The 19,343-nt window shown below is 45.6% G+C and overlaps 2 protein-coding genes across 6 annotated transcripts in view; one reads left to right on the top strand and one right to left on the bottom strand.

Moving 5' to 3' along the window:
* Positions 1–9,858, top strand: part of smad9 (SMAD family member 9) — a 38,329-nt gene extending 28,471 nt beyond the window's left edge. For all 5 annotated transcript variants that reach the window (XM_014129760.3, XM_014129765.3, XM_014129759.3 and 2 more), the window contains 3 exons: positions 465–686; positions 3,401–3,657; positions 8,163–9,858. In XM_014129760.3, the coding sequence (XP_013985235.1) occupies positions 465–686; positions 3,401–3,657; positions 8,163–8,306 (623 nt within the window). In that variant the 3' untranslated portion in view covers positions 8,307–9,858. The remainder of the gene's footprint in view (positions 1–464; positions 687–3,400; positions 3,658–8,162) is intronic.
* Positions 9,859–10,659: 801 nt separating this feature from the next.
* Positions 10,660–16,676, bottom strand: rfxap (regulatory factor X-associated protein). The gene is made up of 3 exons (XM_014129758.3): positions 15,841–16,676; positions 15,241–15,351; positions 10,660–14,231 (listed from the first exon to the last, which is right to left on the bottom strand). Exons 1-3 carry the CDS (start codon positions 16,279–16,281, stop codon positions 14,127–14,129), a joined length of 657 nt encoding a protein of 218 aa, XP_013985233.1. The 5' UTR covers positions 16,282–16,676; the 3' UTR covers positions 10,660–14,126.
* Between the last annotated feature and the right edge of the window lie 2,667 nt (positions 16,677–19,343).

Below are 19,343 nucleotides of genomic sequence, written 5' to 3'. Positions count from 1 at the left end.
CTCTGTATCTTAGGATAAATGCGATGCAAGTACCTCTAGATAAGAACATCTACTAAATGACTAAAATGTCAAATGTAGCTGACAAACACACACTCTAAAGGCGTCAGCATGCTTCAGTTAGCATGCTTCAGCCAGCATGCTTCGGCCAGCATGCTTCAGTTTGGCTGCCGAACCGAACAAGTGTACTCGCATACTCCCTTAAAAGTCCTTCCCTTGAAAAAGGAGAAAAAAAACGCGGCAGTAGTACTGTTTGTCCATCTTGAGACGCCGTAGCCAGCATACACTTCATAGTCATAATTAATCTAAGATAACTCAAGAAATCTGTTGTTAATTTTGATGGTTTTTTTGCCGTGGAGATCTTAGTCACGCAATTGTACATCTAACTAAGATATTTGGTGCATTATTTTTTCAACTGTTTGGGCCTGGAAGCATGTGGACGCCTTAACCCCTTCCTCTCTGTGTAGACCTGCGGCCTGTGTGTTATGAGGAACCAGAGTACTGGTGTTCAGTGGCGTACTACGAGCTGAATAATCGTGTTGGAGAGACGTTCCACGCCTCGTCCCGTAGCGTCCTGGTGGACGGCTTCACCGACCCCTCCAACAACAAGAACCGCTTCTGTCTCGGCCTGCTGTCAAACGTTAACCGCAACTCAACCATCGAACACACACGCAGGCACATAGGAAAAGGTGAGAACACACACACACGCAGGCACATAGGAAAAGGTGAGAACACACACACACACACACACACACACGCAGGCACATAGGAAAAGGTGAGAACACACACACACACACACGCAGGCACATAGGAAAAGGTGAGAACACACACACACACACACACACACACGCAGGCACATAGGAAAAGGTGAGAACACACACACACGCAGGCACATAGGAAAAGGTGAGAACACACACACAGAGGCGGAAAGCACACACACACACACACACACACACACACACACACACACACACACACACACACACACACACATACAGAGGCACACAGGCAAAGGAACATGTACTAAAGTGTTCATTCATTATGAGTGTTTGTTTCACAATGTAAACAACTAGACATCTGCCACTGTGCCTCCCTAATGGTACTCAATTCCTTATGTAGTGTATTCCCTTTGACCAGAGACCTCTGGAAGCCATAGGAAGCCATAGGAAGCCATTTGAAGCCATAGGGAGCCATAGGAAGCCATAGGAAGCCATTTGAAGCCATTGGAAGCCATAGGAAGCCATTTGGGATGCAGACATATTAACATGTCTTCTTCTTTTATTAAAGAGAGAGTTCAGTATCAGAGGAAAAGTGCTGCTGGTCTCTCACTTAGACTGGCGCCAAACCATGTACCGTGGCTGTTGTAGGTCTCTCTCTCTCTCTCTCGTGTGTGTGTGTGTGTGTGTGTGTGTGTGTGTGTGTGTGTGTGTGTGTGTGTGTGTGTGTGTGTGTGTGTGTGTGTGTGTGTGTGTGTGTGTGTGTGTGTGTGTGTGTGTGTGTGTGTGTGTGTGTGGGGAAAGACGCCCATATGACCTGGAACAGCCTGGCCTTTTGGCTTTTCTCATGGTGTCAGATCATAGTTGCCGTGCCAACATTGGATAAAGATAAAACGTTGCCATGGGCTGCTGTCAAAAACACGTGTGTGTGGTGTTGGGAACTAGGGAAATAGGAGAGGCCGGAGGGGGGGGGAGAGGAGCCAAGTTTGGGCCTCCTCCCACATCCCCCTATTACACACACACACACACACACACACACATAGGGGATCAGACACAAGTGAAGTGAAGCTATCCAGACACGGCTGGTTTATAAGGAGACCATTACTGCTCTGTCTTGGCAAGGGATGAAACACTCAACTAGGCCATGATAGCTATCTTTGGAGATATTACACTGGAATGATAGTGCCATGATAGCTATCTTTGGAGATATTACACTGGAATGATAGTGCCATGATAGCTATCTTTGGAGATATTACACTGGAATGATAGTGCCATGATAGCTATCTTTGGAGATATTACACTGGAATGATAGTGCCATGATAGCTATCTTTGGAGACATTACTCTGGAATGATAGTGCCATGATAGCTATCTTTGGAGATATTACACTGGAATGATAGTGCCATGATAGCTATCTTTGGAGATATTACACTGGAATGATAGTGCCATGATAGCTATCTTTGGAGATATTACACTGGAATGATAGTGCCATGATAGCTATCTTTGAAGATATTACACTGGAATGATAGTGCCATGATTGCTATCTTTGGAGATATTACACTGGAATGATAGTGCCATGATAGCTATCTTTGGAGATATTACACTGGAATGATAGTGCCATGATAGCTATCTTTGAAGATATTACACTGGAATGATAGTGCCATGATTGCTATCTTGGGAGATATTACACTGGAATGATAGTGCCATGATCGCTATCTTTGAAGATATTACACTGGAATGATAGTGCCATGATTGCTATCTTTGGAGATATTACACTGGAATGATAGTGCCATGATAGCTATCTTTGAAGATATTACACTGGAATGATAGTGCCATGATAGCTATCTTTGGAGATATTACACTGGAATGATAGTGCCATGATAGCTATCTTTGGAGATATTACACTGGAATGATAGTGCCATGATAGCTATCTTTGAAGATATTACACTGGAATGATAGTGCCATGATTGCTATCTTGGGAGATATTACACTGGAATGATAGTGCCATGATCGCTATCTTTGAAGATATTACACTGGAATGATAGTGCCATGATTGCTATCTTTGGAGATATTACACTGGAATGATAGTGCCATGATAGCTATCTTTGAAGATATTACACTGGAATGATAGTGCCATGATAGCTATCTTTGGAGATATTACACTGGAATGATAGTGCCATGATAGCTATCTTTGAAGATATTACACTGGAATGATAGTGCCATGATAGCTATCTTTGGAGATATTACACTGGAATGATAGTGCCATGATAGCTATCTTTGGAGATATTACACTGGAATGATAGTGCCATGATTGCTATCTTTGGAGATATTACACTGGAATGATAGTGCCATGATTGCTATCTTTGGAGATATTACACTGGAATGATAGTGCCATGATTGCTATCTTTGGAGACATTACTCTGGAATGATAGTGCCATGATAGCTATCTTTGGAGATATTACACTGGAATACTCTGCTAGGAACCAGGGAGTGACCCATAAATATAGTCAGTTTTCAAAGACGCACACTGTTATTGTAGTCTACTGCTAGAAAATAATGAAATTATTGGAGTGATTTTATTTTCTACTTATTCATTTCTCTCCGTACGTCCTCTTCTCTGCCAAGACGATAGCAGGTAGCAATGAGCTCAAGGATTTGAACCCTTCTGGCTCTCTCCTCCCCCTTCCAGGTGTCCATCTCTACTACGTGGGTGGTGAGGTCTATGCAGAGTGCCTGAGTGACAGCAGTATCTTCGTCCAGAGTCGTAACTGTAACTACCAGCATGGTTTCCATGCCACCACCGTGTGTAAGATTCCCAGCGGCTGTAGTCTGAAGATCTTCAACAACCAGCTGTTCGCTGAGCTCCTCTCTCAGTCCGTTAACCACGGCTTCGAGGTGGTCTACGAACTCACCAAGATGTGTACTATACGCATGAGCTTCGTCAAGGTAACTATGGGGTCAGGGGTTAGAGGGCGGGGTTATGAGAGAGTCTGCATGGGCAGTGAATGTAGCACTGAAAGTCACATTTAAACAGAGGTCTGTGAGCGAAAAAAGAGGAGAACTGAGACGTCTACGTTGTTTCCACGGTAACCCAACACCGTGTTATTCTGATACTTGGCTCTGCAGAAACAACATTGTTTAGGAGCTTCAAGAAAGAATGATGTAATAGTTAACAGTCTACAAACTACAGATGGCATTCAATATCTTTTTTATGTTTGCCAAATATTTCTAAATGGTTTTATGATTTGTAAAAATTTAAAAGAAGTCATTAGGTTGAAAGCGCTGTTTCCACGGTAACCCAACACCGTGTTATTCTGATATTTGGCTCCCGCCTGGAGTGAGAGTGTTCCAAGACCACTACACACACACACACACACACACATATATTGGTCACGGTCGAATCTCGTTACACACACGTACCCAAACACACACTCGCGCATGCACGTATATAAGCAAATGTGTACACAAGATCCTCAAGTTGCCACACATACACACATACACACACCAAAGTCATATTCACTACGCACCAGAAGAAAACGGACAGGGGGGACTACAGGGAGGGACTACAGGGGGGACTACAGGGAGGGACTACAGGGAGGGACTACAGGGGGGACTACAGGGAGGGACTACAGGGGGGACTACAGGGAGGGACTACAGGGAGGGACTACAGGGGGGACTACAGGGAGGGACTACAGGGGGGACTACAGGGAGGGACTACAGGGAGGGACTACAGGGGGGACTACAGGGGGACTACAGGGAGGGACTACAGGGGGGACTACAGGGAGGGACTACAGGGGGGACTACAGGGAGGGACTACAGGGGGGACTACAGGGAGGGACTACAGGGGGGACTACAGGGGGGGACTAGGGAAGGAGTTCAGGGAGGGACTACAGGGGGGGACTACAGGGAGGGACTACAGGGGGGACTACAGGGAGGGACTACAGGGGGGACTACAGGGAGGGACTACAGGGAGGGACTACAGGGGGGACTAGGGAAGGACTACAGGGGGGACTACAGGGAGGGACTACAGGGAGGGACTAGGGAAGGACTACAGGGGGGGACTACAGGGAGGGACTACAGGGGGGACTACAGAGGGGACTACAGGGAGGGACTAAGGAAGGACTACAGGGGGGACTACAGGGAGGGACTACAGGGAGGGACTACAGGGGGGACTACAGGGAGGGACTACAGGGGGGGACTACAGGGAGGGACTAGGGAAGGACTTCAGGGAGGGACTACAGGGAGGGACTACAGGGAGGGACTAGGGAAGGACTACAGGGGGGGACTACAGGGAGGGACTACAGGGGGGGACTACAGGGAGGGACTAGGGAAGGACTTCAGGGAGGGACTACAGGGAGGGACTACAGGGGGGACTACAGAGGGGACTACAGGGAGGGACTAAGGAAGGACTACAGGGAGGGACTACAGGGAAGGACTACAGGGGGGGACTACAGGGAGGGACTACAGGGGGGGACTACAGGGAGGGACTAGGGAAGGACTTCAGGGAGGGACTACAGGGAGGGACTACAGGGGGGACTACAGAGGGGACTAAGGAAGGACTACAGGGGGGACTACAGAGGGGACTACAGGGAGGGACTACAGGGGGGACTACAGGGAGGGACTACAGGGGGGACTACAAGGAGGGACTAGGGAAGGACTACAGGGAGGGACTACAGGGGGGACTACAGGGAAGGACTACAGGGGGGACTACAGGGGGGACTACAGGGAGGGACTACAGGGAGGGACTACAGGGGGGACTAGGGAAGGACTACAGGGGGGACTACAGGGAGGGACTACAGGGAGGGACTACAGGGGGGACTACAGGGAGGGACTACAGGGAGGGACTAGGGAAGGACTTCAGGGAGGGACTACAGGGGGGACTACAGGGAGGGACTACTGGGAAGGACTACAGGGAGGGACTACAGGGAGGGACTACAGGGGGGACTACAGGGAGGGACTACAGGGAGGGACTAGGTAAGGACTACAGGGGGGACTACAGGGAGGGACTAGGGAAGGACTACAGGGAGGGACTAGGGAAGGACTACAGGGAGGGACTAGGGAAGGACTACAGGGAGGGACTACAGGGAGGGACTACAGAGAGGGACTAGGTAAGGACTACAGGGGGGACTACAGGGAGGGACTAGGGAAGGACTACAGGGAGGGACTAGGGAAGGACTACAGGGAGGGACTAGGGAAGGACTACAGGGAGGGACTAGGGAAGGACTGACTACAGGGAGGGACTACAGGGGGGACTACAGGGGGGACTACAGGGAGGGACTAGGTAAGGACTACAGGGAGGGACTAGGGAAGGACTACAGGGGGGACTACAGGGAGGGACTACAGGGAGGGACTAGGGAAGGACTACAGGGAGGGACTAGGGAAGGACTACAGGGAGGGACTACAGGGAGGGACTAGGTAAGGACTACAGGGAGGGACTACAGGGGGACTACAGGGAGGGACTAGGGAAGGACTACAGGGGGGGACTACAGGGAGGGACTAGGTAAGGACTACAGGGAGGGACTACAGGGGGACTACAGGGAGGGACTAGGGAAGGACTACAGGGGGGGACTACAGGGAGGGACTAGGTAAGGACTACAGGGAGGGACTACAGGGGGACTACAGGGAGGGACTAGGGAAGGACTACAGGGGGGACTACAGGGAGGGACTAGGTAAGGACTACAGGGAGGGACTACAGGGAGGGACTACAGGGAGGGACTACAGGGGGGACTAGGGAAGGACTACAGGGGGGACTACAGGGAGGGACTACAGGGAGGGACTACAGGGGGGACTACAGGGAGGGACTACAGGGAGGGACTAGGGAAGGACTTCAGGGAGGGACTACAGGGGGGACTACAGGGAGGGACTACTGGGAAGGACTACAGGGAGGGACTACAGGGGGGACTACAGGGAGGGACTACAGGGAGGGACTAGGTAAGGACTACAGGGGGGACTACAGGGAGGGACTAGGGAAGGACTACAGGGAGGGACTAGGGAAGGACTACAGGGAGGGACTAGGGAAGGACTACAGGGAGGGACTACAGGGAGGGACTACAGAGAGGGACTAGGTAAGGACTACAGGGGGGACTACAGGGAGGGACTAGGGAAGGACTACAGGGAGGGACTAGGGAAGGACTACAGGGAGGGACTAGGGAAGGACTACAGGGAGGGACTAGGGAAGGACTGACTACAGGGAGGGACTACAGGGGGGACTACAGGGGGGACTACAGGGAGGGACTAGGTAAGGACTACAGGGAGGGACTAGGGAAGGACTACAGGGGGGACTACAGGGAGGGACTACAGGGAGGGACTAGGGAAGGACTACAGGGAGGGACTAGGGAAGGACTACAGGGAGGGACTACAGGGAGGGACTAGGTAAGGACTACAGGGAGGGACTACAGGGGGACTACAGGGAGGGACTAGGGAAGGACTACAGGGGGGGACTACAGGGAGGGACTAGGTAAGGACTACAGGGAGGGACTACAGGGGGACTACAGGGAGGGACTAGGGAAGGACTACAGGGGGGACTACAGGGAGGGACTAGGTAAGGACTACAGGGAGGGACTACAGGGAGGGACTACAGGGAGGGACTACAGGGAGGGACTACAGGGAGGGACTAGGTAAGGACTACAGGGAGGGACTAGGTAAGGACTACAGGGGGGGACTACAGGGAGGGACTACAGGGAGGGACTACAGGGGGACTACAGGGAGGGACTAGGGAAGGACTACAGGGAGGGACTACAGGGGGGGACTACAGGGAGGGACTACAGGGGGGGACTACAGGGAGGGACTACAGGGAGGGCTACAGGGAGGGACTACAGGGAGGGACTACAGGGAGGGACTACAGGGAGGGACTACATGGAGGGACTAGGGAAGGACTACAGGGAGGGACTACAGGGGGGGACTACAGGGAGGGACTACAGGGAGGGACTACAGGGAGGGACTACAGGGGGGGACTACAGGGAGGGACTACAGGGAGGGACTACAGGGGGGGACTACAGGGAGGGACTACAGGGAGGGACTACAGGGGGGACTACAGGGAGGGACTACAGGGAGGGACTACAGGGGGGACTACAGGGGGACTACAGGGAGGGACTACAGGGGGGACTACAGGGAGGGACTACAGGGGGGACTACAGGGGGGACTACAGGGGGGACTACAGGGAGGGACTACCTGAACTTGTTCAATAAGAAACTTTTTGTTTTCTGTTGCCAAACCCATTTGTGATGTTTTGCTACAGTGTGCACTAATCAATACGACCCAACTGGGCCACATTCAATTACCAAACGTTGTCGAATGTTGCACATAGAAATTCCATGAATAGAGCAAATGTGATACTTTGTCTGAGAGGCATGTTTTTTCTACATAACATATTTTTCTATCCGAACGTTCCAAAACGTCCAGTTGAACACGTCTCTGAAAACGTTGTATTTACTTCCTCTTCTTCTATGCAGGGCTGGGGTGCAGAGTACCACCGTCAGGATGTCACCAGCACCCCCTGCTGGATAGAGGTGCACCTGCACGGCCCTCTGCAGTGGCTCGACAAAGTCCTCACACAGATGGGCTCTCCCCATAACCCCATCTCCTCCGTGTCCTAACACACACACATACACACACACACAGATGTGGTCTGTCCTAAAACACACACACACACACACATATCCTCTGTATCGTGACACACACACACACACACACACACACACACACCGTAATGGATCTATGCTTATCTCGACTGATGCTATTGAAATAGCAGCCTTTTCTTCCTGACAGGAATCAACCATCATTTAACATTACGATGGTATTTCAGTTGATGACAATCAATCAATCAATCATACATGCATAAGTTACTGTAGCTTTCAGTTAGTCGATGTAGAATGTGTCAGTGATGCAGATACATATTGTTTTAGCTACTCTGCTGTTTAGTTGTACTGATACTGTAAGAGCCAGTTTCAGCACTGTCCAACGACAACCGACATCGGAATATCCGTTTCATAGTTTTTTGTTTAGGTGATGTCGGAGGCGTAACTGTGATGGGAGCTGTCGTAAATCGGTGAGCGGCTGCTCTTGTCTTCATTCTAACAAAATAACACATCTTTAAATCCCACCTGCGTTAGAAGTTCAGAACCAGAAAGCGTAGGCTATAGTTGAAATAATGTCACTCAAATTAAACAATTATAAGGATTTTATATCGGCCAAATCGAGGTGTAGATTACAACACACGATCCAGTGTTCTAACTTGTAACACAGCTACATGAGGTCATTACTAATGCAACTAGACGCATCCAATGGCCGCATCCAATCCTGCACAGGTATAACACCAGGAGCTGTTTGCTGATTTGACAGCTCCAACGCGGTACACCTCTCCCACAACGCCTAAACAAAAAAACAATGATGCTGCTGAGCAGTTGTGGGTTCAGGCAGAATTGATTTAATCTAGCCCTTCAGTGTCATTAGACTATGGTTTCAACTATCATTCAATCACCTTTTTGTTTACTGTAAGCTACAGATACTGTATTCAATCACACATAGCTCTGTTTAAATAACCCTTTAACTCACTCAAAGACAGTGGTGTGTGTCCCCTATGGCACCCTATTCCCTATATAGTGCACTACTTTAGACCAGAGCCCTATTTCCTATATAGTGCACTACATTAGACCAGAGCCCTATGGCACCCTATTCCCTATATAGTGCACTACATTAGACCAGAGCCCTATGGCACCCTATTCCCTAAATATAGTGCACTACATTAGACCAGAGTCCTATGGCACCCTATTCCCTATATATGGTGCACTACATTAGACCAGAGCCCTATGGCACCCTATTCCCTATATAGTGCACTACATTAGACCAGAGCCCTATGGCACCCTATTCCCTATATATAGTGCACTACATTAGACCAGAGCCCTATGGCACCCTATTCCCTATATAGTGCACTACATTAGACCAGAGCCCTATGCACCCTATTCCCTATATAGTGCACTACATTAGACCAGAGCCCTATGCACCCTATTCCCTATATAGTGCAGTAGGGTACCATTTGAGATCAAAGGAAACATTACAGTAGTTACTAATGGAGACTTATATGTCAGTGTATAAAATGGTGTTTGTGGTGTTTTGCGTGTTGGAAACATAAACATGTATTTACTGTTGTTTCTGACTGCCTTTCTGATTATTTCATTAAATCTTTTTTTTTTTTAATTGAAAGGATTTTGTTTTGTAGTATATTTATGATACGGGAAGTAGTTTTATGTGTCCTATATTTATGATACATAAAGTCGTTTTATGTGTAGTACATTTACGATACATGAAGTAGTTTTACGTGTGGTATATTTACGATACATGAAGTAGTTTTATGTGTAGTATATTTACGATACATGAAGTAGTTTTACGTGTAGTATATTTACGATACATGAAGTAGTTTTACGTGTGGTATATTTACGATACATGAAGTAGTTTTACGTGTGGTATATTTACGATACATAAAGGAACTGTGCTCATAAACATAATATGACATCTGTAATAGCATTCTCGGTGAATAAAGCCGGGATTCAATCCGATTGCGAGATGTAGCTCGCTTGACATTTAATTAAAGGTAACTTCCGATTGATCCGACATATCCACCGATCTCCTTCTAAACACTGGAACATTGCTTTTAAAGAGGTGAAATCATAACCTAATGTGTAATCTGGATTGAATCCTGGCCTAAATGTATTTATTCAGAGAAAGCTATTCTAGATGTTGTACTAGTGCTTCTTACATTTTACATTTTAGTCATTTAGCAGACGCTCTTATCCAGAGCGATTTACAGTAGTGAATACATACATTTCATTAAAAAAAAAATCTTCTTCTCCGTACTGGTCCCCCGTGGGAATCGAACCCACAACCCTGGCGTTGCAAACACCATGCTCTACCAACTGAGCTTAAAAGCGTAGTTAACGAGACAACACAAACTCAGTCAAACAGTGTTTAATAGACATTACATAGCCACAGCCTGATGAGAGGAGTAACATCATGTGGTAGGTAGATACCAGATTGAAGTTGGCCCTATAACCCCTGATCCAAGGTCAGATGTTACCAGTAGATGACTTGTAAAGGTTGAAGTTGGCCCTATAACCACTGATACAAGGTCAGATGTTACCAGTAGATGACTTGTAAAGGTTGAAGTTGGCCCTATAACCACTGATCCAAGGTCAGATGTCATTCCATCCTAATTTATACCCTACGCAAGAACGCAAAGCAAGAAAGCAATTAGGTACACAAAATGGCCGCTCTTCGTACTTGCGCAACAAAAATATGCAAACGTGTCTAGACCCGCAATTTGTCATTAGGCAACTATGCAGGATAACCATTTTTGCGGAGCTAATTGCATTTGGTATTAATCAGGTTTGTGGTCAATTCCAATCAATTCAGAAAGTAAACCTAATTCCAAACTTTACTCATTGAAAAGCATTGAAGAGAATTGTAATTTCACTGTACTTTGTGAATTGAGTTTAAATGGAATTGACCCCAAACCTGGTATAAATAGGACTTAATGGTTAAGGATTGGTTCATAGGGTAATCTGATCCTAGATCTGTGGTTAGGGGGGGCAGATTCTACCTCAAACTACAGATTACACATCACAACATATAGAGTATACCAGGGTTGTTCTTAATCCCATTTCAGTTCAGGAAGTAAATTGAAAATTCCAATTCTCTTCAATTAGGAACATTTGGAATTAGGTTTACTTCCTGAATTGACCCCAACCTTGATTTAAAAACCCAGCAGTCACATAGTAGCTCTTTAGCATCCTGCCCCTACCTTCAAACATTACGCCATGCCCCCCCCACCCACACACACACACACACACACACACACACACACACACACACACACACACACACACACACACACACACACACACACAGAAGCATGATTGTCATTGTCACACGTGATCACAGAAAAACTGATAGCAATCTGATACAGTGAATTGATACATCTGTCATCTAACAACAACCACACAATGCTACCTAATTATTAACAGAAGTTTTGGTATAAACTGATATTCTTTGTCACATCTACTATCTGTTTACTACAGTCTTGTTTTCCAAATCAAATCTAAATTAGTCCAAAACATCAGTTTAACACAGCAGACAATACAAAATAAAACATTAAAACAATGACTTTCCTTTTTCTTTTTTTAGCTGACGTAGTGACATTTAAAGCATGCAGTTTGCTTTACCAACTTTATGAATTCTATTTAACAGATTGATTGATGAATGGATTGATTGGAAGCACAGTTGTTGTTGATAAGAGTACAGTCTCCATTACTCTCTCCATTACTCTCTCCATTACAGTCTCCATTACTCTCCATTACAGTCTCCATTACTCTCTCCATTACTCTCCATTACAGTCTCCATTACTCTCTCCATTACTCTCTCCATTACAGTCTCCATTACTTTCCATTACTCTCTCCATTACTCTCCATTACAGTCTCCATTACTCTCTCCATTACAGTCTCCATTACTCTCCATTACAGTCTCCATTACTCTCCATTACTCTCTCCATTTCTCTCCATTACAGTCTCCATTACTCTCTCCATTACAGTCTCCATTACTCTCTCCATTACTCTCTCCATTACAGTCTCCATTACTCTCTCCATTACAGTCTCCATTACAGTCTCCATTACTCTATCCATTACAGTCTCCATTACTCTCTCCATTACTCTCTCCATTACTCTCTCCATTACAGTCTCCATTACTCTCTCCATTACAGTCTCCATTACTCTCTCCATTACTCTCTCCATTACTCTCTCCATTACAGTCTCCATTACAGTCTCCATTACTCTCTCCATTACAGTCTCCATTACAGTCTCCATTACTCTATCCATTACAGTCTCCATTACTCTCTCCATTACTCTCTCCATTACAGTCTCCATTACAGTCTCCATTACTCTCTCCATTACTCTCTCCATTACAGTCTCCATTACAGTCTCCATTACTCTCTCCATTACTCTCTCCATTACTCTCTCCATTACTCTCTCCATTACAGTCTCCATTACAGTCTCCATTACTCTCTCCATTACTCTCTCCATTACAGTCTCCATTACAGTATCCATTACAGTCTCCATTACAGTCTCCATTACTCTCTCCATTACTCTCTCCATTACAGTCTCCATTACAGTCTCCATTACAGTCTCCATTACTCTCTCCATTACAGTCTCCATTACAGTCTCCATTACAGTCTCCATTACAGTCTCCATTACTCTCTCCATTACAGTCTCCATTACTCTCTCCATTACAGTCTCCATTACTCTCTCCATTACTCTCTCCATTACAGTCTCCATTACAGTCTCCATTACAGTCTCCATTACAGTCTCCATTACTCTCTCCATTACAGTCTCCATTACTCTCTCCATTACTCTATCCATTACAGTCTCCATTACTCTCTCCATTACTCTCTCCATTACAGTCTCCATTACAGTCTCCATTAGTCTCCATTACAGTCTCCATTACTCTCTCCATTACAGTCTCCATTACAGTCTCCATTACAGTCTCCATTACTCTCTCCATTACTCTCTCCATTACAGTCTCCATTACAGTATCCATTACAGTCTCCATTACAGTCTCCATTACAGTCTCCATTACAGTCTCCATTACTCTCTCCATTACAGTCTCCATTACAGTCTCCATTACAGTCTCCATTACTCTCTCCATTACAGTCTCCATTACAGTCTCCATTACTCTCTCCATTACTCTCCATTACAGTCTCCATTACAGTCTCCATTACAGTCTCCATTACTCTCTCCATTACAGTCTCCATTACAGTCTCCATTACAGTCTCCATTACTCTCTCCATTACAGTCTCCATTACAGTCTCCATTACTCTCTCCATTACAGTCTCCATTACTCTCCATTACTCTCTCCATTACTCTGTAATATTCTGCCAGGGCCCCAGTCTTTACTACTCCTGTAAACAAGCCTGAATATCTTTCGCTGGGCGCCACTAGATGGACATGCTGTATCACCTCACCGGATGGGCAGTACAGTACATTAGGATTTCAGTTTCTTTATGGTTTTGGGTATAGGCTCACATGATTTATTGCGTAAGAAAGCAGGAAGGGAAAACCACGTAAGAACGGCAGCGCCGAGGTTTGGGGTCTAGTCCTGCGCCAGTCCGAGCGGTGCACTTGACAGCTTGCACATATCAAGTGAACAGGTCATAAAATAGTTAGGGTAATGTCAGGGTTGTGTTAAGGTTAGGTGTTAGTTAATCCTCATGAGTTAGCTAGGTACTAACAACTGTGCCCTTCTCCTGTCACCGTGATAGATGGAATAGTTCCAGAATGAGTTAACATAATTCCAGAAGGTTCTAGATTCTAGAACCCATGTCTGGGAGGTGGACACACACAGAGCGGCTGGCCCCTCCCCCTGTTGTCCCGTTAGCAGCCCTGGAAGTCAGGCTGCGATTGGCTGTGACTTTGGGTGGTCAGGAGACGCTGCTGCTGCTGTAGAAACCTGATGACCTCAGGACTCCTCAGCAGAGACTGGGGACAAAACACACAAACACTAAATATGCTGCACATTTCAACAACCTAAGATGTGTTAACTGCTGTGTGTCTGTCTGTGTGTGTGTGTGTGTGCGTGTGTGTGTGTGTGTCTATGCGTGTCTGTCTGTCTGTGTGTGTGTGCATGTGTCTATGCGTGTCTGTCTGTGTGTGTGTGTGTGTCTATGCGTGTCTGTCTGTGTGTGTGTGTCTATGCGTGTCTGTGTGTCTATGCGTGTCTGTCTGTGTGTGTGCGTGTCTGTCTGTGTGTGTGTGTGTGTCTATGCGTGTCTGTCTGTGTGTGTGTGTGTCTATGCGTGTCTGTCTGTGTGTGTCTATGCGTGTCTGTGTGTGTGTGTGTATGTCTGTGTGTGTGTGTGTGTGTGTGTTTGTGTGTTTATGTGTGTGTGTGTGTGTGTGTGTGTGTGTGTGTGTCTATGCGTGTGTGTGTGTCTATGCGTGTCTGTGTGTGTGTGTGTGTGTGTGTGTGTGTCTGTGTGTGTGTGTGTGTGTGTGTGTGTGTCTATGCGTGTCTGTGTGTGTGTGTGTCTATGCGTGTCTGTGTGTGTGTGTGTGTGTGTGTGTGTGTGTGTGTGTGTGTGTGTGTGTGTGTGTGTGTGTGTGTGTGTGTGTGTGTGTGTGTGTGTGTGTGTGTGCCTATGCGTGTCTGTGTGTGTGTGTGTCTATGCGTGTCTGTGTGTGTGTGTGTGTGTGTGTGTGTGTGTGTGTGTGTGTGTGTGTGTGTGTGTGTGGTGTGTGTGTGTCTATGCGTGTCTGTGTGTGTGTGTGTGTGTCTATGCGTGTCTGTGTGTGTGTGTGTGTGTGTGTGTGTGTGTGTGTGTGTGTCTATGCGTGTCTGTGTGTGTGTGTGTGTGTGTGTGTGTGTGTGTGTCTATGCGTGTCTGTGTGTGTGTGTGTGTGTGTGTGTGTGTGTGTGTGTGTGTGTGTGTGTGTGTGTGTGTGTGTGTGTGTGTCTATGCGTGTCTGTGTGTGTGTCTGTGTAACTCACCAGTCTCTTCTGGTTGAGCACCTGTTCTATGAGGGAGGGTCTGGCCGGCCGGTCCCCCATGGTGCCGAGACGCTGCTTATTCACAGACACAGGCCTTTCCTCCAAGCTCTCCTGATCAACACACACACACACACATACACACACACACACACACACACACACACACACAGACACACACAGACACGCATAGACACACACACACACACACACACACACACACACACACACACACACACACACACACAGACACGCATAGACACACACACACACACAGACACGCATAGACACACACACACACACACACACACACACACACACGAGTACGGTTCAATATATAACCATCACACATATCCCTTTAGACTTGAGCAGTATTCTTCAGTCCTAGTCCTGGGGACCCACATCAGGGTTTTGTTCCAGCCCTATTGTAACAAACCTGACTCAACTAATGATGATGAGTTGGATCAGATGTATTAGCACTGGGCTGGAACAAAACCATGCACATATTGTGGATTTCCTGGACTATGATAGAAAAACAGGTGAAAGAATGCACCGTGTGTGTGTGTGTGTGTGTGTGTGTCTGTCAGCCAGGTAAATTCTTACATCTTGTTTCCCGCTGGACATAGCCTGATCACTTTTCTTCTTTTTGTACTTGTCTTTGTACATTTTGTTGCGGTGCTTCTTACACATCCACGGCTTCCGCTGCTTTGCTACCTGGGTCGTGGTTTCCGTACAACCGTCGTACGTGCACGTCTTCGACACGTTCTCGTTCTCCCCGAACACGTCTTCCTCGTTCAGTTCTTCGGGACTCGCAGCGCTGTCACGGGGATCCGACGTGTCCAAAACATCGCTCTCCTCGTCGGCATCGTCCATGTCGTACGAGAACATGTTATTATTGTACGAGTCTTGCGGCGTGACTACATTTCTACTGTCGACAACACCGCTCTTGTCAACGTAGTACGTCTGTCCGTCCTTGGTTAATAGAAGCGAAATACTCGAGTCCTTGTTGTTACCCGATGAGGTGGAACTCTCCTCTTCACTCATGATTTAGATCAAATATTCCCCTACGATGTTGTAGAAAATGGATAACGTTGCCCAGAGAAGTGGCCTGTTCCGTAATCTTGATGTAACGTTAGCTAACTACAGCTATGTAGCTGGCTGGCTTGACATTTCATTCACTTCCCTCTCATAGACCTGAGTGAGTCTCTGCACGAAGCGATGGACCACTCTAACCAAATAATACGGTTATAGCTACCTAGATCTAAAAGCAACTACACATAATTAACTGAGGAAATGATTTATAAATACCCCAAAATGCTTAATGTGCAGTCTGGATGCTTCTCCTCCTCTCACACAACAAAAACAAACGAGGACACCCTGCCCGAGAGACCATGACAGGGAGGAGTCCTTCTGCAGGCTGCTCTCTGGTGGTCCGACATGGAACTATCTCTCTCTCACACACCTGCATGAAATGGAGATACCTGGAAATGCTCAGACAAAATGTCATGTGAATGTATACTGAAAGTTAACGTGTTATATTGATGTTGATGATATAAACAGCATATATATTATATATATATTTTTTTAATCATATTTTTTTCAATGCAAAATACATGAATACAAATACATTTTGTCAAGTCAAGAGACATACATTTTCATTCAGTCATTTTACAAATCAATTTCCATATACATCAGAACAGGGATATTTGAAAACATCATAATCTTATCTGTTCAAACCTCTCCAGCTGCAGTCAGAGGGGGTTATGGTGATGCAACGATATGTGTCTCTGTTGTGGGTGAGGTGGCTAGCAGGGCTGTACCTAATATACTGTAAGGCTGGGCCTAATACACTGTTGGGTTATACCTAATATACTGTAGCTCTGTACCTAAGATACTGCAAGGCTGTACCTAAATTATGTGTTTTCAATGGGGCTTTTTCCATTCTGATTGTTTTATACTGTTCAATCAAACTTCAATCAAAAGTTTATCTCATTTGAGATAATTTCCACAGTGCCACGTAGGGCTGCACGATTTTGACAACAAATCAACGCTTTATTTTTAACCAAGTATTGCAACGGCGATTTAACTTACGATTTAGATCAAAACACTGGTGAACTGTTGGAATCATGGAAATAGAATAATTATTAAAATTCTATAGCCTAGTTGGGATGTAATAGTGGGCACTTTGAATACAGTGTTGTTTGAATTCATAGAATAAGAAATTGGAATAGTAATACGATCTCTATGGAGGTGTTATTGTAACAGGGTAGGATCCAAAGTGTTGGTCAGTGGTTCCCAGGGGAGTGGGACCCTATAATCTCTCACAACATTCAATGTTTCCTCTTACAAAAAATAAGATCTAGATTTGTTGTCAAAATCGTGCAGCCCTACGTGGCACTGTGGAAATGATCTCAAATGAGATCAACTTTTGATTGAAGTTTGATTGAACAGTATAAAACAATCAGAATGGAGAAAGCCTAGTGGTTAGAGCATTGGGTCAGTAACTGGAAGGTTGCTGGATAGAATCCCCGAGCTAACAAGGTTAAAATCGGTCATTCTGCCCCTGAACAAGGCAGTTAACCCACTGTTCCTAGACCGTCATTGTAAATAAGAACTTGTTCTTAACTGACTTGCCTGGTTAAATAAAGGTTAAATAAATAAAAATATTTAAAAAATGGTCTGTTTAACCTGACAAAAGAACACTGTGGCTTTAGTGGCGATAATATTCAAACTCCCTTTAGCTTTTCTACCTGACACAGGGACACTGAGGTGTCAGGATAAAACCCTAGGTAGAGGGGCTCAGTGAATGTTGTGTGGAATGTGTACAGGTTGGTCAGCGTGTCAGAGATGACTCTGTAGTAGGACAGTGTTTGTTGGAGATTTTCCAGTCATCTGATGATTTTCAGTAACCTTATACTGTTCTATGCCCCAACAATCTATATAATAATAATCTATGCCCCAATATCTGAGCCAATAAGAGGATGGAAACTATGTAACAAAGCAAATGGGGTGATGACGTTATGTAAAGGTCAAACTGTATAAAAGCCAAGCACTAAGAATGAGGAGGCAGTTCTTCCATGGAGGTGCTCGGCTTTGTTGCTCTCTGCAATAAAAGTCTAATTGAATTCATAAGCTCCGGTATCTGAGTAGTATTTGTTTTAATATTTTCCACAACATGTTCCAGCCGACCAGTCCAGAAACACTGCTACTCTGTGTGAGCGGGAGGAGGAGTGGACAGATATAAGTGCTCTCCTTATTATAAAAAACTTGATTATTAGAGTAATTGAAGCAGGACAGTATCCAGGACTTGTCAATGTATACAAACTCTCTGCTGTCATCAAGGCAAAGGATGGCTACTTTGAAGAATCTCAAATATAAAATACATTTTTATTTGTTTAATACTTTTTTGGATACTACATGATTACATATGTGTTATTTCATAGTTTTGATGTCTTCACTATTATTCTACACCGTTCCTGCTGCTGCAACACTCTTTCCCCTGCCGTAGCCCCTCACATTAGTTCCACAAACTAACAAAAAGATGATGGGCAGGTTGGCGGTAGAAATTTGAGTATAAAATGTTTAATTAAAGCATTATTTAATCTGCTATTATTCTTCTGCCATTTATGTTGTTACCAGTCATTTTTACATGTAAATATTATATTTTGATTATAATAAGTATGTCTTATTTTGGAACTAAATGCTAACTATTAGCTTCCAAAATGTAAGTAATGACATCCCTGGCTGTCCGATAACAGGTTCTGATGGTATGGTTTGTCCTGCACTGTGTTTACACGCCAGAGTGTATAGAGTACCACAGAATGAGTCATAATACCCATGAAACCTTGCAGTCAAACAAGGAAATTATTCCAATTATTTTTACACCATTCATATTTCCCATGGGGGGGATTTTAGAAACACTTAAAATAAGGGCAGTGTTTCGTGTAAGTTTACCCTGGTGTGACATTTTGATAACCATGTAAATCCCTCTAGGACAAGGTGACTTTTATCAGAACGTCATGCCAGGGTAAGCCTAAATGAAACACAGACCTTATTTTAAGTGTTTCTAAAATCCCCTATGGGAAAAAATAATTGTGGAAAAACGA

This window comes from Salmo salar, chromosome 11, assembly GCF_965601325.2.
Source record: "Salmo salar chromosome 11, fSalSal1, whole genome shotgun sequence".
NCBI lineage: Eukaryota > Metazoa > Chordata > Actinopteri > Salmoniformes > Salmonidae > Salmo > Salmo salar.
Note: the sequence above shows the minus strand (reverse complement) of the source record. Positions and strands in the feature narration are given on the sequence as shown.